General features: G+C 35.9%; 1 protein-coding gene across 4 annotated transcripts in view; it reads left to right on the top strand.

The window, feature by feature from the left end:
- Nucleotides 1-23,817, top strand: part of SANBR (SANT and BTB domain regulator of CSR) — a 56,103-nt gene that overhangs the window by 17,838 nt on the left and 14,448 nt on the right. For all 4 annotated transcript variants that reach the window (XM_060605035.3, XM_060605045.3, XM_078444512.2 and 1 more), the window contains 6 exons: nucleotides 2,884-2,942; nucleotides 5,458-5,618; nucleotides 10,069-10,155; nucleotides 10,268-10,378; nucleotides 13,126-13,249; nucleotides 16,704-16,856. In XM_060605035.3, coding sequence (XP_060461018.1) covers nucleotides 2,884-2,942; nucleotides 5,458-5,618; nucleotides 10,069-10,155; nucleotides 10,268-10,378; nucleotides 13,126-13,249; nucleotides 16,704-16,856 — 695 coding nt within the window. The remainder of the gene's footprint in view (nucleotides 1-2,883; nucleotides 2,943-5,457; nucleotides 5,619-10,068; nucleotides 10,156-10,267; nucleotides 10,379-13,125; nucleotides 13,250-16,703; nucleotides 16,857-23,817) is intronic.

The raw sequence follows: 23,817 nt of genomic DNA, 5'->3' as shown, positions 1-23,817 counted from the left end.
GAGCCACCCAGGTGCCCCAGAGTCCTGGAGATCTTTTAGAAGGTTCACGAAGTCAAGACAATATACATAATAATACTAATATCTTACGGTCTTCTTCTTTGTTGCCATTTGTTCACATGGTATAGAAGTAATGGAGGGCACACATCTGGGCAGGGGCACCAAACTGTACTAGTGGTCATCATATTCTTGAATAACATGTGCTCATAGTTAAAAAGATAAAAAAGAAAAGAATAAATTCAGTCTCACTTTAAGAATGTCCTTGATGAAACAGTAAAGATGAGTAATTTGATTAACTCTTGACCCTTGAGCATGCATCTTTTCCATGTTCTGTGTGATGGCATGGGAGGTGCACTTCTGCACACTAGAGTGTGATGGTTGTCTAGAGGAAAAGCACTTGTGCAGTTGTTTGAGTTGCAAGCTAAACCAGCTGCTTTTTGAAAAAGAGAAAACCATTTTTACTTGAAAGAATGAGAGGCAAATTATGGTTATTCAGACTTAGGCAAGATATTTTCTTGAAAATGAATTAAGCTGATCAACTGAAGGGAAACAACTGACAGTATTTGTTGTCAATAATAAAATTCAAGGTTTCAAGTGAGAGTAGGAAAACTTGTATCTGCTTCCACATGCTTGACAGTTTCTCCATATTTAAAAGACTTTTCTGATGAGACTGGTGGTGATATTAACAAATGTGAGAGAGATATATATACATATATATATTAGAGAGTGTGTGTGAGGAAGTGGTAGTGGGGGAGGGAGAAAGAGAGAATGAGAATCTTAAGCAGGCTCCATGTTCAGTGCAGAGCCCAACACGGGGCTCAATCTCATGACTCTGACGTTATGACCTGAGCCGAAATCAAGAGTGAGACTCTCAACCGACTGAGCCACACAGGTGTCCCTTATATATATTGTACAATGAAATGTTTCAACATTTAGAAGATCTGCATAACTCAGTGAACCAATATTTTCCAAATGACAGTGCGTGATGTTAAAATCATGCATGGGTCAAGCAAAGATCCATTCAAAGTGCAAGATAAATCATTTGACTTTGAGATAACAGAATAGGAAAAGTTCATTGATATGACTTCAGATTCCATAACACCTAACCTTTAAAAGAAACTATCAGTTGTTGAGTTTTGATGGAACATCAGAGAAGACTGCCCACAAACTGAATGTAGAAACAGATATAGAATCCAGCTATCTTCTCTTAAGTTGGATATCAAAGAAATTTGTAAAAAATGTCAGTGTTACTCTTGCTAATTTGTATTTTGGAAAATACAGTTATTTTTCATAAAGATATGTTAGTATATAATGAGTTTATTCTTTTAAAAGGAATTAAATATTTCACATTTTTCCTTTTTTAATTTATACTGATAGTTCTAACCCATCTCAACAAAAAAGGAGTCTTAAGATCAAAAGCTTGGGAACCAGGGATGCCTGGCTGGTTCAGTCATTGGAGCGTGCAACTCTTGGTCTCGGGGTTGTGAGTTCAAGCTCCATGTTGGGTGTGGAGATTACTTAAAAATACAATCTTAAAAAAAGTAAAAGTTTGAGAACTGGTGTTCTAGATGAAAGGAAGAATAATGAGTAATCTTTAGTCGGGTATAGCATTGTATAGGAAATCACACTTGTAGTTTAATAAAGTCTGTGCCTTAGAATTTGCTATATGTAGCAGTCCCAAAATATTTTTAAATTCTTATTAATAAATAAATCTATAGGGATAGTGTAAACATTTTCTGAAGAAACTTATTGTTAATAGATTTTAAGGATCAAATTAATGAAAAAAGATTTTGGTGGTTCTTAAATAAAAATTACAAGCTTGCTAAATAAAAATTTTCAGCCAGTTGGAGTCCAGAGATTCCAGATCACTCAGATATGGTTATGTATATGTGAAATAAAAAATTAAATTATGCAGGGAGAAAAAAAATGTTTTATCCAGCATATTTATGCATATAGTCACTCTGTAATCTTTGACCTTATATCAGTAGCTACAAACATAAACTTTTATAAAAGCAATCTTTATTCTAACCAGGAAAACCACCAGAATGCTTACTTAAATCTCTAATAGTGCAGACAAGTGGTCTTAGCTGGAATGAGCTATATTACTCTTCCCTGAGGAATTTTTCATGAGGAATTTTTCACCAGTCCCCTTCACCATTTCTTTCTATCTGAGAGCCTTTAACCTAGAATTATTGTTTAAACAAAGATTGGAATTGCTCATTTTAATCATTGCATAGTCCTTTATTTGGAAGGATTATCTCAGTACTATAATGGGAAAAATCACAATTTTTTTTTCCTTAAATATACCTCACAGGAGATGACTTAGGTTTACCAAAATAGTAGTGTCAACCAGCATTCCCCTTTCTGTGGTTATGCCTCGCCTCAGTTTGCCTTTAGGAAGTAACTTTAGCGCTTCTGCAGTAGTAAATTTTATGTTACCTTTTAGAGTCTTTTAAATAAATAATTGTTCATGACAAGTATTGTACTGCCTTTGAAATAACTTCACTAATAACAAGTGCTTTCATTAATCATTTAAAAGATGTTCTCACTACGATTTTTTTTATGTGATAAATTAGAGTCTCAATTTTAATTATCTTTTTCTCTGATTTAGTTAAGCAGAAGTTTGCATGTGTCGTATCTTTAGCTGGAGTCTTTTTACTTAGATATAAATCTAATTCCAGGGCAGATTTACTATGTGCTTTCTCTGTACCCCATATTTTAACATTGCATTTTCTTTCTTTCGTGTATCTAAGCCATATGACGTAGTAATGTTATAATAAACTGCTCTTACAATGTAACATCCTCTTTTAAGGTGAGAAGGACCTTGTCCTGAGGAGATTGAGGTACAAATCAGAAGGAGAATTAAATTTTTTTCTTTCTTTTTAGAGCCAGGAAATGTCATTTCAATTCTTATTTCTTCAGAGTTTTTGAAAATGGATTCATTGGTAAGTATTAATAAAAGATCCAAGTTCTTTTATTCACCTATGCTTAATTTAACATACAACTTGATTTTTCCTTCAAGTGCCTAGAAATTTCTAAGACATCTTACTTAAGTAGTTGTTAATTCAAGAGTGTGATTCTGTAACTGAACTAATAGGAATTTGCTTCGCGGTGAGTTACAGCTAAGAGCCTGCATCAGGTAGAGTTGTCACACAAAGGAAACTATTTGCAGCAAATAAGGAGATCATGGGGAATAACTTCCAGAGCTTTGACTCGCCAAGGAGGGGTGAGCATTTTCTTTTATTTAGGGTTTAGGATGAACATTCATAAAGGGGAGCTCTGTCATACCAAGTAAAGGTATGACATAGCACAGGCATCCTGTGCTATGTTAATGAAGCTTGTGCTCCACCTAGGATGGAAACTTCAATTTTATAATGAAACAGAGGTAACTGGAAGAGAGCAAGGTTCTATGGGTTTAAACTGGATGAGGTCTTGGGTTTGTTATCTTGGGTGAGGAGTGCAGGGCCTTGCTTACTTTGGAAACAGCGATGAGAGTTTTTACCACTACTTTGGTCAGGCTATTTCCAGGCCTGGTGGAGACTGTTAGTTTTTGTGTTCCCTTTGTTCTCTTAAAATTCTTAACTGTTAAGGTCTGTGTATTTCTTTGTAATTCTGACACCTCCTAAAGGCACTTCTGTAAGAAGTGGTGCTTGGGCAAGTGGGGCACAGATCACAGAAAATATCTGGGGGCCTAAAATGACTTCTCTTGTGTCAGGAAAGCTTTGTCTCATCTTTCTTTTTCTAGGGATTCCTAACTCTTCTTACTTACAATTCCATTAGAATAAACTGCTCTTGTTCTGTTGGGAAGGGGTTAAACTAGTATGCATCATTTGTATATTACGCCTATACAGCAAACAATATATCTTCAAGGAATAGCTTACTGGTGTATTAGATGAAACTAAGCAGAATTAGCTTTACTCCAAGGTGGATTTTGCTCTAAAACCAAATTAAATGAAAATTGATTTGAATATATTTGTTCATTATTTAAGTAATTTCTTTAAGCATGTTTGGTTATTTGTGTCTTTCATTTATAAATCAGTGAATTAAAAACAATACCCAAATACTAATATAATTGTATATGTATAAACCCAATGCTAATGTCTGTTGTTAAGGAGTAGTTGATAAAACAGAAAAGCACAGTATATACAAATACGTATCAGGCTCTAACATTAAATACGTTTGTTTCTTGGGGCGCCTGGGTGGCTCAGTCGGTTAAGCGTCCGATTTCAACTCAGGTCATGATCTTATAGTCCATGAGTTCGAGCCCCACGTCAGGCCTTGTGCTGACAGCTCGGGAGCCTGGAGCCTGCTTCGGATTCTGTGTCTCCCTCTCTCTCTGCCCCTCCCCTACTCATGCTCTGTCTGTCTCACTCTCAAAAATGAATAAATGTTAAAAAAAAGTTTTTTAAATGTATTTGTTTCTTTTTATTTAATCAATTTCTTAATCATTCACATGTTTATATATGTTTGTGTTAGGGCAGAGTACTCCTTTGCTATATTAACAGATGTGAAGTTTGTTTAAAATTTTTTTTTTATGTTTATTCATTTCTGAGACAGAGACAGAGCATGAGCGGGGGAGGGGCAGAGAGAGAGGGAGACACAGAATCTGCAGCAGGCTCCAGGCTCCGAGCTGTCAGCACAGAGACTGACGCGGGGCTCTAACTCACAGACCGTGAGATCATGACCTGAGCCAAAGTCGGTCGCTCAACCGACTGAGCCACCCAGGCGCCCCTGAAGTTTATTTATTTGAGTGTTCAAGGTTTTGCTTAGTTCTCTGTATTCTTTCTATTCTTTAGTTGCTCCCTATTTAGTTGCTGGTATTAATTGTTCCAGGGAAGGGTTATAGAAAAAAAGCAGAGATGGAAAGAATCCTTAATGTTTGAGTTTTGAAATCTAAACCCTAAAGCATATTTTTTTTCCCATAACAAAATATTTGGAAGAATACATGATTAGCCAGAGCTACTTTTCCCCAAACCCCAAAGCCACCTCAAAAAGTAAATAAATATACCTCAGGTTGGAGAAAGGGGAAGAAAGTCAGAAAGCAAGCACAACACAACTGAGAAAACCCTGAAGTGACTATATTTCTGCCACTCAGAGAAGTAGAGGCTTAAAATTGCCACTAAGTCTAGTTTTAGGAAATTACATATCTTGTATACTGGAGTTTGTGGACTAAGATACATACCTGCCACAATCATGAAAGATGCTCATTGCATCATTGTTTAAAGTGTGCCAGGAAAATTGAAGATTATTTTTCTAGCTTTGTATGGGTTTGTACAACTATGGCCTGCTGGCTCACTTTGGAACAGTATAGATTAGCCCAGTATAGATTAACCTGAATGCAGTTAGTGCCTAGTAATCCATGGATCGAGCTTTTAATGAATTTTATCTTTGAAAGGTATTGAAATGACATTGTCCTTCATGCTACTCTTTTCAACATTCATTTTCTATTCTTTTTTTCAGGTTGAGCAATGTATTCAGTATTGCCACAAGAATATGAATGCCATAGTTGCTACCCCATGCAACATGAACTGTATTAATGCAAATCTTCTCACACGTATAGCTGACCTGTTCACACATAATGAAGTTGATGATTTAAAGGACAAGAAAGATAAGTTTAGGAGGTAATTTTTTTAATTTAATTTTTAACCTAATGTTCCTGTTAGAAGAAATATATTTCTATTTCATTTTAGTGAAATATTCTATTTTTAGAATATATTTAGAAATATTTCTATTTTTTTAAAGTTTATTCATTTATTTTGAGAGAAGAAGAAAGAGAGCATGAGCAGGGGAGGGGCAGAGAGAGGGGGAAAGAGAGAATCCCAAGTAGGCTTTACACTGTCAGCGTGGAGTCCAACGTGGGGCTCAGTCCCATGAACTGCGAGATCATGACCTGAGCCAAAATCAGGAGTCAGCTGCTTGACTGAGCCACCCAGTTGACCCTCTATTTTATTTTAAATGAAGTAAAATTTATCCAGAGCCAATGACTCTAGATAAAAATTAGTACTTATTTTTTACAATGTACATATGAGCATATCGTGTTAGTGAATTATGTTCAAAATGATTAAAACTGGCTTTATTATAAAGAGGAAGAGTAGTATGGGATAAGGTCGGCAGTTTAGGCGCTGTTTGAGTCACAGCAAAGAGAGTATACTTTATTCTAAATGTGAATGAGAACAGAGGAGTGGCATGATCTGTTTTTGAAGAGACCATCCTGTTGCTCTGTGGAGAATAGACTATACGGATGTGAGAAATAAGGAGACTGATGAGGAGAGGCTAGTGTGATAATCTGGTGAGAGATGAAAGAGTTTGGACTAGAGTAGGAGCAGTGGAGCTGGAAAGAAGTAGATGGATGCAGAGTGTATTATTAGAAATATTGACAGATTGCAAATGGAATAATGTGGGAAAAGAGTGTATCCTAGGATAATTACTAGGTTGAGGTTTAAGGTTGAGCAACTAAGTAGATGGTAATACCATTAATAGAGGAGAGATTGGGGTAAGGGGCTCAAGAGGTGGATAAGAGATTACTTAATATATTTAATACACATTTTGGACATCTAGGCAAGATAGCAGAGGTAGGTGGTCATATAAGTTTGAAGCTTAGGTCAGAGATCAGAGCTTAAAATAGAAATACAAGAGTAGATAGATTTGAAACCATGGAACTGGGTGAGGTTTCTTAGCAAGACCATTCTTTCTCCACTGAATTGCAGTGGCACCATGTGTTTCCAAACTCTCCATTTTGTTCTGTTGATCTCTTCTTTTTTTTTAAATTGAAATACAGTTGACACATAATGTTACATTAGTTTCAGGTTATAACATAGTGATTTAAAAACTCTATGCATTAAGCTGTGCTTACCACGAACATAGCTACCATCTGTCACCTTACAATGCCAGTACAATCCTATGACTTACTCATTTTGTAACTGGAAGCCTGTATTTCATTCACCCTCTCCTTCACCCCTTTTGTCCATTCCCTTACCTCCCTCCCCTCCAGCAGTTTGTTTTTTGCATTTATAGGTCTGATTCTGCTTTTTGTTTGTTCATTTATTCATTTGTTCTTTAGATTCCACATATAAGTGAAATCATATGGGATTTTTCTCTGACTTATTTCACTTAGCATTATACCCTCTAGCTCCATCCATGTTGTCACAAATGGCAAGATCTCATTCTTTTTATGGCCAAGTAATATTCCACTGTATATACACGTATACCATATCTTTTTTATCCATTCATATATCGATGCACACTTGGATTGCTTCCATATGTTGGCTATTGTAAATAATGCTATAATAAATATACAGGTGCATATATGTTTTCAAATTAGTGTGTTTTTTTTTTTTCTTCAAGTAAATACCCAGTATTGGAATTACTGGACCATATGGTAGTTCTGTTTTCAGTCTTTTGAGGAACTCCCTTCTGTTTTCCATAGTGGTTGCACCAAGTTACATTCCCATCAACAGTGCACAAGGGTTCCTTTTTCTCCACATCCTTGCCATCACTTGTTATTTCTTGTCTTTTTATTCTAACCATTCTGACACATGTAAGATGATATCTCATTTTGGTTTGGATTCACATTTCCCCCTCATGATTAATGATGTTGACATCTTTTCATGTCTGTTGGCCATGTGTATGTCTTCTTTGGGAAAGTGTCTATTTACTTTTCCAATCATTTTTTAATTGGATTGTTTTTTGGGGTGTTGAGTTGTATAAGTTTTTTATATATTTTGAATATTAACCTCTTATTGGATGTATCATTTCAAATATCTTCTCCCATTCAATAGGTTGCCTTTTTGTTTTGTTGATGATCTCCTTTGCCATGCAAAAGTTTTTTATTTTGGTGTAGTCACGATAGTTTATTTTTGCTTTTGTTTTCCTTGCCTAAGGAGACATATCTAGAAAAAAGTTGGAAAGGTCAATGTCAAAGAAATTGACTGTGTTTTCTTCTGTGAGTTTTATGGTGTCAAGTCTCTCGCTTAGGTTTTTAATCTGTTTTGAGGGGGTTTTTTTGTGTATGGTGTGAGAAAGTGATCCGATTTCATTACTTTGCATGTAGCTGTCTAGTCTCATTGATTTTTTTGTCTGTATTGGTATCAGTAGCCCACTGCCTTAATTACAGTGGCTTCATAATATTTTTTGGTATGTAGTAATCTAAATTCTCCAGCTTAGCCTTTTTTCAAGATTGCCATTTTGGCCATGTTAAGTCCTTTCCATTTTTGCATAATTTATATGGAATCAGCCTGCTCATTTTCTCTTTCTGTCTCTCTCTCATAGACACACACACACACACACACACACACACACACACTTGCTGGAGTTTGATGTTAACATTGATTATATTTGAAAAGATTTGAGATCTCAATTGTACTGGCTCTTTCAGTCCATGAACATGGTATAACCCTCCATTTATCTTAGCAACATTTTATAGTTTTCAGTGTAGAGATATTTTTCTTTCTTTTTTTTAATTCCTAGGTAAAAATTTTTTGGTGCTATTTTAAATGCTATTTATTTATTTAATTTTCCAATTGTTAGCAAGAGAATATTGATAAAGACTATCCAATATTTAGAGGTTCAACAGAGGAGTGGCCATTTAGTGGCCTGAGAAGGAGGAGCCAGTGAGTCAAAGGGAAGATAAAAGGAAAGATAGTTTCAAAAGTGGAGAAGTGATTGGGGCGCTGGCTGGCTCAGTCAATAGAGCATGCAACTCTTGATCTCAGGGTTGTGAGTTCAAGCCCTACACTGGGTACAGAGATTACTTAAAAATAAAATCTTAAAAAAAAAGAAGTGGGGAAGTGATTAAGTGATCAAATGTGTAGAATGCAGCTACCATGTAGAGTAAAATGAGGACAGAAATGTGACCAATTAGATTTAGACAAACTTTTTTCCCGATGTTTTGCTCTAAATGAATGCTAAAAATTTTAGCAGTTAGCCATTAGGGATAGGTAGGCCCAGGAGACGATTTTTTTTTAAGGTAGATACTAGATAATGTTTATATGCTAATCAAAATGATTCATTCCAGAGGGGGAAATTGCTAATGCAGGGGGTTATACAAAAGTTTAGTCCTTAGGGGAGATGAGACAGAGGGCAATTATCTGAGAGCTAAATACTTAAAAATGGGATTAATATCCTAAATCCAGACCTAGCCTCAAGACATACACTTCGAATTAATGACATAAGACTTAAAGTTTGCTCATAGTATGTATAATCAATAAGTTTTTGTTAATATATATCAATTGCTTAATGCTATATCTGGCACTCTTTAAAAACACTATTCATTTAACCCTCATAAAACCTTGTGAATTTGGGATTATTAATCCCATTTTATTTTATTTTTTTTAAATCTTTATTTATTTTTGAGAGAGAGAGAGACAGAGTGTGAGTGGGGGAGGGAGGGAGAGTGAGGGAGAGAGGGAGATGCAGAATCCAAAGCAGGCTCCAGGCTCTGAGCTGTCAGCACAGAGCCTGATACAGGCTTGAACTCACAAACCACGAGATCATGACCTGAGCTGAAGTTGGACACTTAACCTGAGCCACCCAGGCACCCCATATTAACCCCATTTTATAGATGAGAAAACAACGTTCAAATATGCCAAGTTATTATTGGTAGACCCAGGATTCTTAAGTTTTCAAGTTCCTCAATCTTGAATATTTTTACCAAATATTCTTGTGAAAATACATTCTTTTTTTTTTATGTGTATTTATTTTTGAGAGAGAGAGTGCGCAAAAGTGGGGGAGGGACAGAGAGAGGAGGAAACACAGAGCTGTCAGCGCAGAGCCCAACCCAGAACTCAAACCCACGAAGTGTGAGATCATGACCTAAGCTGAAGTCAGACATTTAACCAGTTGAGCCACTCAGGCGCCCCTGAAAATACATTCTTAATTAAGCAGTTCTCATTAATAGGTTTATTTACTTAGAACACTATAAATATATCGTAAATCCCCAGAGTGGCTCTCTAAGGATTTATTAATTTTATTTTCTACATATGCAGGTAGATCAGTATTTATTTTCATCACTATCAAGTAATTTTCATAATGTAAACATAGAAAATTAATTTGTCCATCATTTGTTGTTAATAGTAAACTTTTTTGTAAGAAGATTGAAAGACTTTTTGATCCTGAGTACTTGAACCCAGATTCTCGGAATAATGCCGCGACATTATACAGGTATGGTGATGTATTTTTCTTTGATATTCTGTACAGTGCAGCTGAATTCTTTAATTTTACTACATTTAAAATTTTTCTCCTTGGATATTTTTGTATGTTCTTTGTGTTATAGATGCTGTTTGTGTAAGAAACTTTTAACAAAAGAAACAGAAAGAAGAATTCCTTGCATTCCTGGAAAAATCAATGTGGATCAACATGGAAATATTATCTACATTCACATAAGGTGCAGTAACAATAAAATATAGCTTTTAAATGTGAATTACTAGTGTTTGTCTAAAAACATAACTAGTATTATAAGGCATAGGATAACATTTTTCTCTGAATGTAATCCAACTTTGAGTTAGAAAGATGCTACTTGCGGGGTGCCTTGGTGGCTCAGTTGGTTAAGCATCCAACTTTAGCTCAGGTCATGATCTCACGATTCGTGAATTTGAACCCCACATTGGGCTCTGTGCTGACAGCTCAGAGCCTGGATCCTGCTTCGAATTGTGTCTCTCTGCCCCTCCCCTGCTTGCCTGTCTCTGTCTATCAAAAATACATAAACATTTGGGGCGCCTGGGTGGCTCAGTCGGTTCAGTGTCCGACTTCAACTCAGGTCATGATCTCACAGTTCATGAGTTGGAGCCCCATGTCAGGCTCTGTGCTGACAGCTCAGAGCCTGGAGCCTGCTTCCGATTCTGTGTCTCCCTCTCTGTCTGCCCCTCCCCCGTTCACGCTCTGTCTCTCAAAAAGTGAGTAAACGTTAACAACAAAAAAAATACATAAACATTTTTTAAAAATTTAAAAAAAGATGCTACTTTCAAAACAAAGTTTTGCAAAAGTTTTATTTTATTTACTAAGTAAATTTCATGATTTTTTAAACTTTAAAATAGTAAAAATTATTCTTGAAAGATATTCTGGTCACTGCCATTAAAAATTATTTCCCTAACAGATTTTATTTATGCAAATGTTATATTGAATTTGACAGAGAACCAAATTTACTTTCAGGTAAATTTTGGTGAATGAGGAAATTGTCTTTAAAATTGAATTTTCCATAATCTATTTATTCTTCATACTTTGTCAGTATTTCATTAGTTACGTAGTCTTTTCTTATTCCCCTTTAGGTTCAAAACTAGTTCTCATTATCAGTTGGGGGGAGAGTGTTGCAAATTGGTATAATATCTCAGAAAAGCAAAAATTCTGAAATGTATGTATTTTCTAAAAATATCTTCCTGCTAGGAATTTCTCCAAAGAGGTAATGTTAGATTTGTGAAAGCACTCAACAAGAACATTTATCGCTATATTGTTTAAATAGAAAAAAAGGGAAACATCCAAATGATTAAGTGAATTAAAATATATCCATGTAGTAGTATATCTATATGTAACATATCTAATCCATTCTCAATGTGCAGCCTTTGAGAATAATGTTGTAAAAGAATGTATACTTACGTAGCAAGTTGTTAGTCGTGAATTAAGTGGGGGGAAGAAAGTTCATAAAACTAGAAACATTTCGCCAAAGTGTAAACTGTGGTGTTACCTTTAAGTAATAATATTATGGATGCTTTTAATTTTGTTTGTTTTTTTCTTCTATGATAAAAATGTATAGCACTTTTGTTCACTATAAATGTTAAATTGCATATTTTAAACATTAAAACAAATATAAACACATATGACCCTAGTATTAATAGCATAGTCATGTTTATTTTATTTTTATTTTTTTAAGTTTATTTTCTTAGTAATTTCTACACCCAACATAGGGCTTGAACTCATGGCCCTGAGATGAAGAGTTCCATGCACCTCCAACTGAGCCAGCCAGGCACCCTTTACAGTCATGTTTAAAATGTTTCATTTTTGTCTTCATATGACAATCAGGGAAATCTTCATTAGTTATTGTAAGCACCTAGGATGTTATACTTCTTTGTCTTAAGACTTGATTTCACCTTTTGGAAAGCACTTTCATTCTGACAGCAATAACTATTAATACTATTTGAAAAAAATTGATATTGACTTCAACATCCATTTTTGATTTATTTAAAGCATTTCCGTGCAAGTTAGCTGTTGATATTTTTTCCGTTGTCTTTAATTAAAACAGATGTGCCTAGGGGCGCCTGGGTGGCGCAGTCGGTTAAGCGTCCGACTTCAGCCAGGTCACGATCTCACGGTCCGTGAGTTCGAGCCCCGCGTCAGGCTCTGGGCTGATGGCTCGGAGCCTGGAGCCTGTTTCTGATTCTGTGTCTCCCTCTCTCTCTGCCCCTCCCCCGTTCATGTTCTGTCTCTCTCTGTCCCAAAAATAAATAAAAAACGTTGAAAAAAAAATTTAAAAAAAAAAAAAAAAACAGATGTGCCTATGTAATTTGTAATAACATCATGACATCCTGTTATTTGTTGAACTAAGGACAAAAATAGCAAAAGTTCAAAAGATTAAGGGATTTGGAAAAAATAGGAACATGAGTTACATATGGACATAGCCAATAGGGTTTTAAGCCTTTGCTATTTTTTAAGTTTATAACTTAAAAATGTATGTTACTAAGACCTGATTATATATTACTATATTATTGAATTATTGGAGAATTCCTTTTGAAAATAATATAAATAATATATTAATGAAATGTTTAGAATCACCAATAATTAATAACAACTTATTCTATAATATGTACAATTAGAATAAAGGTTCTATTTAGCAACATATGCCTAAGTCTCAACTGTTAGTCTGCTCAAACTACATTTAACATAGCTCAGCAAAATAATTTGTATAGTTTAGCAAAATAATTTGGCGTTCAATCTTTTATATCTTTTTCTTGTGTCCACAGAAAAAGAGAATAAACAAACTCCAAATGAAATTTTATCTACTGTCAGTATAGTCCATCCCACAACCAACATTTGGGGAATGTTATTGGAAATAAGCCACAAATTTAAAAACATGTACTGAAAACAAATTGTTTATATTACTTGCTTGTAAAATAAGATAATAATTGAGGCTCTTTTCCCCAGGGATAAGACTTGGGATGTTCATGAGTATTTGAATAGTCTTTTTGAAGAATTAAAATCTTGGAGAGATGTATATTGGCGCTTGTGGGGAACAGTCAACTGGCTAACTTGTTCAAGATGTTATCAGGTGAAGTTTGTTTTTTTTTTCTTTTTAATATCTTGTTCTGTAAACATTCATAGCGGGCTCTCCCTTTTTTTGTTTTTGTTTTTTTTTTTTCAAGATTTTGTTTGTAAGTAATCTCTGCATCCAACATAGGGCTTGAATTCACAACCCCAGGATCAGGCATTGCATACTCTACTGACTGAGCCAACCAGGCACCCCGCATAGTAGGCTCTTTTAATACAGGATGTTTAACTAGTATGTTTGGATGTGTTTCGACAATATCTGACATCTTTTTAAAGAAACTAGTGGCAAAAACGGTAACACTATTAAACATTCCTTCCATCTGGTTTCATCTCTCTTACTGTGTATCTTTGTCTTCCTTTTTACTTTCATTGCTGAAACAACCAACACCTTGCCTCATTTTTAGAAAACCAACAGGTTTTAAGTGACCCAATCTGTTTTTTCAGTGGGAAAAAAACCAACAAAATCCTTACTACCTTTAGTTATTTTAAGCCAGACTTTCTCTGTTAGCCCATTAATTTCTTCAAAAATTCAGAAACACTTTGTAGATATGGTACTATTGATATGTGCTCTTCTTATTGTAGCTTATTGTAGTTGTGTTCCCAAAAAGGTTAAAAGATTTTGTTCATTTTTTAAAAATAAATGAAGTCTGTAATAAAACCACAAGAAGCTTACTATATGAAGGTACCTGTAATAAATAATTTTATAAAATAAATAGATTTTAATAGGTCACAGTCATTCCTAATTAGTGTTAGGTATAAATCTAGAGTGTTCTACATAAAATTTTTTATAAATCCCTAATATCTCCTTTCCTCACTAATTTTCCTCTCTCACTTGAGTAATAATTTTTGGTAAATAGAAGAGCAGCTTATCAGAGCCATCAGAGTGAGTTTTTTCAAACTGTGTAAGTTTCCACCCAGTGAACTCTAGTCCCCACAATTTTTTAATTGGATTTTTTTTAAGAGACAGCATGAGAAAAGGGGGAGGGGCAGAGGAAGAGGAAGAGAGAATCCTGAACAGGGATCAACCTCAATATCATGACCTGAGCCAAAATCAAGAGTTGGATGCTTAACCAACTGAGCCAACCAGGCGCCCCCATAATAAATACTAAATATTATAACTCACTCTTCAATATGCTATAAAAAAGTGAAAAAAATCCCTCACATTTTCTGTGTTCTAAATGCTAAATAAGTTAGATTTTAGAAGCCTGATAGCCTTGATTATTAGTGATACTCCATTGTAGGGAAGACTACTACATACACCAGCCTGACAGTAAATAGTGCTGGTGAGGGTGTGGAGCAACTAGAACTCTCATACATAGCTGGTAGGAATGCAAAAGGACTCAAGGACTTTGGGAAACTGTTAGGCATGGTAAATGTTAAACTTACATTAGCCACACAATCCAGCAATCCTACTTCTAGGTAATTACCCAAGAGAAATAAAAACCTATGTTCACATGAAAACCTGTATGGAAATGTTTATTATGGTGGCTGTTTTCATAATGGACCCAAAGTAGGACACTATAAAGTCCTTCATGGGTGGGTGGATAAACATACTGTGATGCATTTATACATCACTAAAAAGGAATAAACTGACACATAAAACAGTGTGCATAAATTTCAAATCCATTTTCTAAGTAAAAGAAGCCAGACTCAAAAAGCTAAATACAGTATGATTCTAGTTACATGACATTCCGGAAGAGCCAAAACTATAGAAACAGTAAACAGATCAGTGTTGTGTGAGGCTAGTGTGGAAGAAGGAACTCAAAAGGGGCCTAGGGGAGTCTCTAGGCTGATGGAAGTGGCTTAGGCTTTGACTGTGGTGGTAGTTATGTGACTAAATGCATTTGTCACACCTCATAAAAAGGATGAAGTTTACTGTATAAGGATAAATTTTACTATATGAATGTTACACTTCAATAAATCCAATTAGGGGTGCCTGGGTGGTTCAGTCAGTTAAGTGTCCGACTCTTGATTTTGGCTCAGGTCGCAATCTCAGGGTCTTTAGATCAAGCCCTGCGTCAGGCTGTGGGCTGTGATGGAGCCTGCTTGGTATTCTCTCTCTCAAAATAAATAAACACCTAAAAAATATATATTACGGAGAGTTTATAAACCCATAAAATAGTTCATATGCAAAATATTTTGTGTATGTGCACCCTATAGCTTTAATCAGACTCCATATTTTTAAATTAAAAACCATTTGAAAATCATAATGGGAACTAACAGCAAAGACTTTTGAATATAGACTGATGAAGTTTTGGGGTGATGGTGGGGATCATGGGGCTTGGAGCTGATGGCCAAGAAAGAATTCTTGAAGATGTCTTTGGTGCAAAAAAGGTGACTTTATTAAAGCACAGGGACAGAACCCATTGGCAGGAAGAGCTGCATTGGGGTTGTGTAGAATGGCTGGTTATATACCATGGACTTGGGATAGGTAAAGTCAAAGAGAAGTTTCCAAAGAGACTTTCATATGCTAAAGACTTACTGGAGACCTAACTATTGTCAAGCTAAGGTTGTTTTTCCCTCTAGCAAAGCATTAACATTAAGACAGTAGGGGAGTTCCTGGACTTAGGCTATTGAGGAGATTGCCTTTTTCTTGTGAACTGATGGAGACTCTTATTAGTTTAACCATTTGGAGGTTTGTTTTTTTTTTCCTTTCCTGTTTTTGGAAGTGTCCAGGAGATATCATACATGGCCCACCTTGAGGGAGTGTGCTGTTAGCCTGTACTTTGCTGTCAGCTTGCCCCGTGCTCCCTCATCATAGACTATCTTTTACTGCTTTTAGGTTCAACATCAGTGCTTAAAATTGTTAATTTTTAAATTTTCTTTAAATTATTTTACGAACTTAAAACACATCTGAAAACTATTAATTTTATAATTAAACCTTGGTCAGTTTTTGACCAGTGATTCAGAATTGTTCCATAGTTTTCACTAATATTGGTGCTAAATATTTATCTTAAAAAATATGTCTAGGAATAATCAAGTGAGGCAAATTTTATTTCATTTTTTTCCTTGGAAAACTTTTCATGTGATTAGCCATTTATAAAATTAGATGTACATCGAGATCAACTTAATGCACCTGAATTTTGAATGAAGTATTTTTATTCTTGCTTTTTAATAGCTTTACTGAGGTATAATTACCTGCCATATAATTAATTCATTTTAAATGTACAATTCAATGATTTTTAGTAAATTTACAGAGTTGTGTAACCATTACCACCATCCAATTTTAGTACATTTCCATCATTCCGAAAAGGTCCCTTGTGTCCATTTGCTGCCATTTCCCAGTCTATCTCCAACCCTAGGCAACCTCTAATCTACTTTGTATCTCTAAAGATTTGTTTTTCTGTACATATTATGTAAATGGAATATACATTATGTGTCTTAAGTAAAAATTTTTTGAGATGTATAATTTCATTGTGGGAATAATCATTGCTTTTATATATTTCTTTTTTCAGGCTTTTCTCTGTATAGAATTTTCACATTGTCAGTATCACTCAGAAACAGTGGTTTATCCAACTGCAGCAAGTTCACTGAGTACTGTTGGCACTGGTATTTATCCCTGTTGTAACCAAAAGGTTCTTCGGTTTGATCCCACTCAGCTAACAAAGGTAAATTTTGTTTTTTGTTGTTTTGGGGTTTTTTAGATTTTATCTATTTATTTATTTATTTTAATTTTTAAGTTTATTTATTTTGAGAGAGAGGGATGGAGAGAGTGCGTGGGAGGAGCAGGGAGAGAGGGAGAGAGAATCCCAAGCAGGCTCTGCGCTATCAGCCCAGAGCCTGATACAGGGCTTGAACCCATGAACTGAGATCATGACCCAAAAGTGTAGTATAAAGTACAAAGTATAAAGGTGATACATTCCTGTAGGAAAGACTTTAAAGAATATAAAAAATAAGTATAGTAAAAAGTAGGAGACCCTCTTTACACCACTCCCTTGTTCTGCATCTTGTCTTAGAGGTAACCAGTTAACAGTTTCCTTTCAGACATTTTATACATTTCAGACACAAATTATATGCAATGTTTTGGTATTGGAAATCTGATCATACTATTCATACTATTCTGCCCTTTTAGATCAACAGTATACTTAGGTTATCTTTCATTTTCTTTTACTGCAGTTTAATATCCTAAGCCGTGCATATATCACAATTTATTTAACCATCCTCCTGTTGATCAACATTTAGATTATTTCCAGATTGATGGTATTACAGTGTTGTAATGAACATCCTTGCACATATATCTTGGTACAATATGTGAGTATTGCTGTAGGTTAGAGTCCTTGATCTGTAACACTTTTGAAAAGGTTATATAATTAGATTTCATAAATGGGGGGGAAAGAATCTAAAGCTCTTCCTCCTCCTTCTCTTCCTCATCCATACAGCAGTTATTTATAAAGCACCAAAGCTGTTTCACACACTGTGCAAGTCAGAGAATAATCTAATTTCTGTAAAATTAGATTGTTTCCGCTTTCGTGGAGCTTTTAGTTCATACAGTACTATCAAAAGGAAAAAAAAAAAGCATGCAAGGAAATGTTTGAAGAAGTACACAGGGCTGTAAATATCTATAATAGGCTGGTCTGATGTGGGCATTCAAGTCAAGGAGTTGGCATTCAGTTGAGATCTGAAGAATGGATAGGAGTATATGAGGTAAAGAGGAAAAGAAAGAGCATTCTAATCTGAATACCAAAGCCAAAAGGAACACAGTGAATGAGAGAGACTGAAAGAAACTGCCTTTTGTAGAAAACATATAGTTTGAGAAAAAGTTGGCAGGGTAAATAGGCCCTGCAGGGCCAGGACCTTGTAGGCCATGTTACAGTTTTTTCTTTATTTTGTATTTTGAAAATCACTTACAGTGTGGATGGAGAGTGGCTTGGGAATAGTAAGTGCAGTCAGGTACAAGAGGAAGTTACCGTGGTAGTCTTAGAGAGAGATGATAGTTTGGCCTAGGGTCGTAGAGATGAATTCAGTATTTAGGAAGTAAAACTGAAATGGCCTGGTGGATTATACCACAGAGGAAGAAGGAGTCGAGGATAACTCAGTTTCTTGCTTGTGCTCCTGGGTGGTGGTAGTGCTGTCTACTGACGAGGAAACAAGAAGGGAATCCGGTTTGGAGAGAAGCTCATGAGTTTTGCTTTGGACAGTCTGAGATTGAGGTGTCTAACAAAGAGTGTTAGATGCATGGGTCATAGGGCTCAGAGAATTGGCTACCTGGAGGTGATAATTTTAAGTCTCCTTGCAAATAAGTAAGAATTGAAACCAGCAGGTATGGGTAAGCATAAGAAGAGCAGATAGCCTAAGGCAGAGCCCAGAGAGACTCCCAGAGTTTAATGGCTGGATAGAGAAGTGTGAGCCTGCAAACGAAAGTGATCAGGAGCAGCTGGAATAATAGGAGGAAAACCAAGGATGTTGTCGTGAAAGTCAAGGGAGTAGTATTTAAAGAAAGAAAAAGTGGACCATGATGCCAAATACTGGTAGAATAATGAAAGATATGTGTCCTTTGGCTTTGGTAACCTGGAATTCATAAGTGTAACAATCTGTTTTGTCAAAGTGCTAGATCCCAAAGCCAGATTGGTAAGGGTTGCAGAGTGAGTGAGTGGAAGAAGAACAAATGTGCACAATGTGAATAGCAACTCTTTTGGGAAATTTGAAAAAGGTAGAAAGTAAGTCAGTATTACGTTATAGATATTTGTTTATTGTTTCTGCTTTATTTTGTTTTGATAGGAGAGACCTTTTTATTTTTTTATTTTTATTTATTTTTTTAAACGTTTATTTATTTCTGAGAGAGAGAGAGACAGAGACAGAGCATGAACGGGGGAGGGGCAGAGAGAGAGAGGGAGACACAGAATCTGAAGCAGGCTCCAGGCTCTGAGCCATCAGCCCAGAGCCCAATGCGGGGCTTGAACTCACAGACCGTGAGCTGAGCTGAAGTCGGACGCTTAACCGACTGAACCACCCAGGTGCCCCAGGAGAGACCTTTTTAAAAGGCAGTGGGAAGGATCCAGTTGAGGAAGAGAGGTTGATAAGTATAAGGCTATGAGGATACAGGGTAGGGTGGGATCATAAGCACATGTGGCAATCTCAGTTTAGACAGGAGGAAGGGCAGTTCCTCTGTTGTAACAGTAGAGAAGAGTAGAATGGTTGCAGATATTAGTAAAATTGTGTTTTTGTCATTTAGATAAATTTTTCCAATCTAATGCCTTTCCTGTTCTCTATATAGTAGGGGGTAAAGCCATCTGCTAATAATAAGGGGAAAGGGAAGGTTTGAAGTAGTCTTTTTGGAAAACATGAGAGTGAATTTTCCAGAGAAAGGTTGTAGGTTAGTAAGCAGTTTGAGATCCCATGGGAGATTGGTAATCATAAATTTACAATGAAACCCAACATGTCTTTTATGTCACTCTCTCTAGCACCCCTAAGCTGGTTGAGTGCAAACATGGAGAAAATGGGTAGTTGAGGTCATCCAGAATTGGGGTTTTGCCAGATGGGTATGATTAGATTTACTGCCAAGGAATTTGGGTTATTAGCAAATTTAAGCTCAGTGGCAAATTTAAGCTCAGTGGCAAATTTAAATTTAACAGGAGATTAGATACAACTGGAAGATAAAAGTCAGAAGAAACTATCCAGAATGAAGCACAGAGAGACAAAATGATGAGAAATCTAAAAGTAAGAAACCTAGAGAGTGCATGTCATTTTTTAAATTGTGGTAAAATAAACATAAAAATTTCCATCTAAACTGTTTTTCAAGTGTACGGCCCAGTAGTATTAAGTATATTCACACTGTTGTACAACCAGTCTCCAGAACTCTTTCTTCTTGCAAAAACTGAAATTCTAGAGCCAAGCAACATTCTCCATTCCTCCTCCCCTCAGTGCCTGGCAACTCCCATTATATTTTCTGTCTCTATAAATTTGAATTCTCTAAGTACCTCATATAGTAGTATTCTACACTATTTATCTTTTTATGTAAGAAGCACTAATTTCTTAATGGGGTTCCCAATAGAAATAAAAAGAGAATGTATTAGAGGCAAAATTTGAAGAGATAACGGCTGAGATACTTCAGAATTATTGAAAGATTTTAATTTATAGATTCAAGAATTCCAGGGGTGCCTGGGTGGCTCAGTTGGTTGAGTGTTGGACTCTTGATTTTGGCTCAGGTCATGATCCCAGGGTTGTGGGATTGAACCCCACATTGGGCTTCACATTGAGCATGGAGTGTGCTTAAGATTCTCTCTCTCTCTCCCTCTCCCCTTCTCCCCTGCTGTCTCTCTTTAAAAAAAATAAATAAATAAAGTAAAATAAATAAAAAAATAAAAAGAATTCTGGTGATTCCCTTTAATGGAATTGTTGAAGCACTATATTGTACACTTAAAACTAATATAACACTGTGTGTTAACTAACTGGAATTAAAAACAAAAAAAAAATTCCAGTGACTTCCAGTAAAAATGGTAGGAAATCCATACCTGCACATATCAGAGTGAAACTGCAGACAACAAAAGAAAACATTTAAAAGCAGCCAGATGGAAAAAGTAGATTCCCTTCAAAACATCAATAATGAGAGTTCACATCTCAAAATGGTGGCAATGGAAGCCAGAGTATAGTTCCTTCAGTCTTTAGTGTACCAAAAGAAATAGTTAATATTCTAGAAATCTGTGCCTTCCTTAAATATCCTTCGAGAGTGAAGACAAAATAAAAACATTTTTAGGCAAAGAAAAATTGAAGGAATTTTCAACCAACGAATTGCTTTAAAAGAGATACTAATGATGTTCTCAAGATACAGGAAGGAATGAAGACCAAAGAAAAAAATTGATATATTGGTAAATCTAAATGAACATTGACTATATTAAGCAATGATGGTAACACTTTATGTGTGTGTGTGTATGTTTGTAATAAATATAGGACTATATAAGTAAAACAGAAAATTTAAAATAATTGACACATACTCTAGATTTTAATGTATAATTTTAAAACCCACAACAATAGCCTGTAGATTAGAAGGATGTTAAAGTGGAGGTCTGACAGTTTAAAAGGTCTTGCATTGTTTAAGAGAAGAGGTATTAATGGAGTGCCTGGGTGGCTTAGTCAGTTGAGCATCTGACTTCAACTCAGGTCATGATCTCATAGCTTCTGAGTTTGAGCCCCGTGTCAGGCTCTGTGCTGACAGCTCAGAGCCTGGAGCCTGCTTCGGATTCTGTCTCTCTCTCTCTCTCTCTCTCTCTCCACCCCTCCTCTGCTCATGCTCTGTCTCTTTGTCTCTCAAAAATAATAAACATTAAAAGAAAAATTAAAAAAAAACAGGAGGTATTAACAAATTAGACTTTGATAAGTCAAGGACACATGTTATAAGTTCTAGGGTAACCACTAAAAGGACAAAAGAATGTATAACTTCCAAATTAATGTATATAAAGGGAATGATTTAAAAAAAAATCTTAGCAAATTTAGAAATAAAAGGGAAATAACACAATCCAATAAAGAATAGATAATACACAACTTAAAACAAATGTCACACTTAATAGTGAAATGTAGAAAAGTTTTCCTTTGAAATTAGGAGTAAGATAAGGGTGCGCATTGTTACAACAGTTCTATTCAAATTGAACTGGAGGTCCTAGACAGTATATTAATGCAAGAAAAAAATAAAAAGTGTAAGGATCAAAAAGGAACTGTCATAATTTGCAGATCACATTGTGAACATAGAAAATCCTGAAGAATCTTCAGATAAATTATTAGAATTAATAGGAATTTAAGATTGATCTGTTAAAAATCATTTACAAAAACCATTTTTATTTCTATAAACCAAACAAGGTTAGAAGATCAAATTTATAAAAAGAAACCATTTACAGTAGTCTCAAAAAGTCAGGTACCTAGGATTACATCTAATAGAATATGTGCCAGAACTCTATACAGAAAACGTAAAACATTAATGAGAGAAAATAAAACTAAAAAATGGATTGTCATACCACATTCATAGATTGGAAAACTCAGTACTGTAAAGATGTAAATGTTCCCCAAACTGGTCTATTTAGATCAATGTAATCTCAATAAAAATACTAACAGATTTTTATTGGGAACTTTGCTAAACTGACTGTAATGTCTGTGGAAATGAAGAAGGCCAAGGATAACCAAGATACTCTCAAAGAACCAAAGGTAGAAGTGCTTGCTCTGCCCAACATGAAGATTTATTACAAAGCCATTAGGGTGATACTGGCAAAGAGTAGACAGACCAGTAGAAGAGAGTACTCAGAGCCACTTGGATACTTGACTATGACAGAGGTGGCAGTATAGAGCAGTGGGCAAAGGATAGACTTTTGAGTAAGAGGTCCTGGAACATTGGTATATCCATTTGGGGAAAAAAAATGGAAATGGAATCTATCCCAAACTACTCACAAAAAAAGATCTATATGTGAAAGGAGAACGAATAAAGCTATTAAAAGATAATACCATAAAAAATCTTATTTTGGGGGCGCCTGGGTGTCTCAGTCGGTTAAGTGGCCAACTTCGGCTCGGGTCATGATCTCACGGTCCGTGAGTTCGAGCCCCACGTCGGGCTCTGTGCTGACAGCTCAGAGCCTGGAACCTGTTTCAGATTCTGTGTCTCCCTCTCTCTGACCCTCCCCCATTCATGCTCTGTCTCTCCCTGTCTCAAAAATAAATAAAAAACGTTAAAAAAAAATTTTTTTTTTAAATCTTATTTTTTATTTTAGAGTGAGTAGGGGAGAGGGGCAGAGAGAGAGAGAGAGAGAGAGAGAGAGAGAGAGAGAGTCTTAAGCAGGCTCCATGCTCAGCGTATGGAGCCCAAGACAGGGCTCGATCCCATGACCCTGGGATCATGACCTGAGCTGAAATCAAGAAGCGGATGATCAACCAACTGAGTCACCCACACATCCATTATTTAGTTTTTTTAAGTAAACTCTACCCCCCAATATGGAGCTCAAACTCACAAATCCAAGGTCAAGAGTTGCATGCTCTAATGAATGAGCCAGCCAGGAGTCCCAAGAAAGAGATTTTTAAATTCCAGTACATCACCTACATTAAATAAACTTCAATAGACAAAGTCATAGGTAGGACCAGATGTTAGCAACATATCCATAAAAGATTCATATTAAGATGTTTTTATCTCATACAAATCAATAAGAAAACAGTAAGTGTTTTAACTTTTTCATGTTTATTTATTTTTGAGACAGAGCGTGAGCAGGGGAGGGGCAGAGAGAGAGGGAGACACAGAATCAGAAGTAGGCTCTAGGCTCTGAGCTGTCAGCACAGAGCCCGACATGAGGCTCGAACTCACGAGCTGTGAGATCATGACCTGAGCTGAAGTTGGACACTTAACCGACTGAGCCACCCAGGCACCCCACAATAAGAAAACAATAATAGGAACGTCACACAAGAAGGCATTTTGCTGGGGAAAAAAAGACATTTAGCTGTCTTGTAACCACGAAAAGGAGTTCAACCTCATTTGTAGTTGAGGAAATGCAAATTAAAACCACAATGAGAGGGGCGCCTGGGTGGCTCAGTCGGTTAAGCATCCGACTTCGGCTCAGGTCACAATCTCGTGGTCCATGAGTTTGAGCCCCGCATCGGGCT

Source organism: Panthera onca, chromosome A3 (genome assembly GCF_046562875.1).
Source record: "Panthera onca isolate mPanOnc1 chromosome A3, mPanOnc1 haplotype 2, whole genome shotgun sequence".
Classification (NCBI taxonomy): domain Eukaryota; kingdom Metazoa; phylum Chordata; class Mammalia; order Carnivora; family Felidae; genus Panthera; species Panthera onca.
This window is presented reverse-complemented; position numbering and strand designations above follow the sequence as displayed.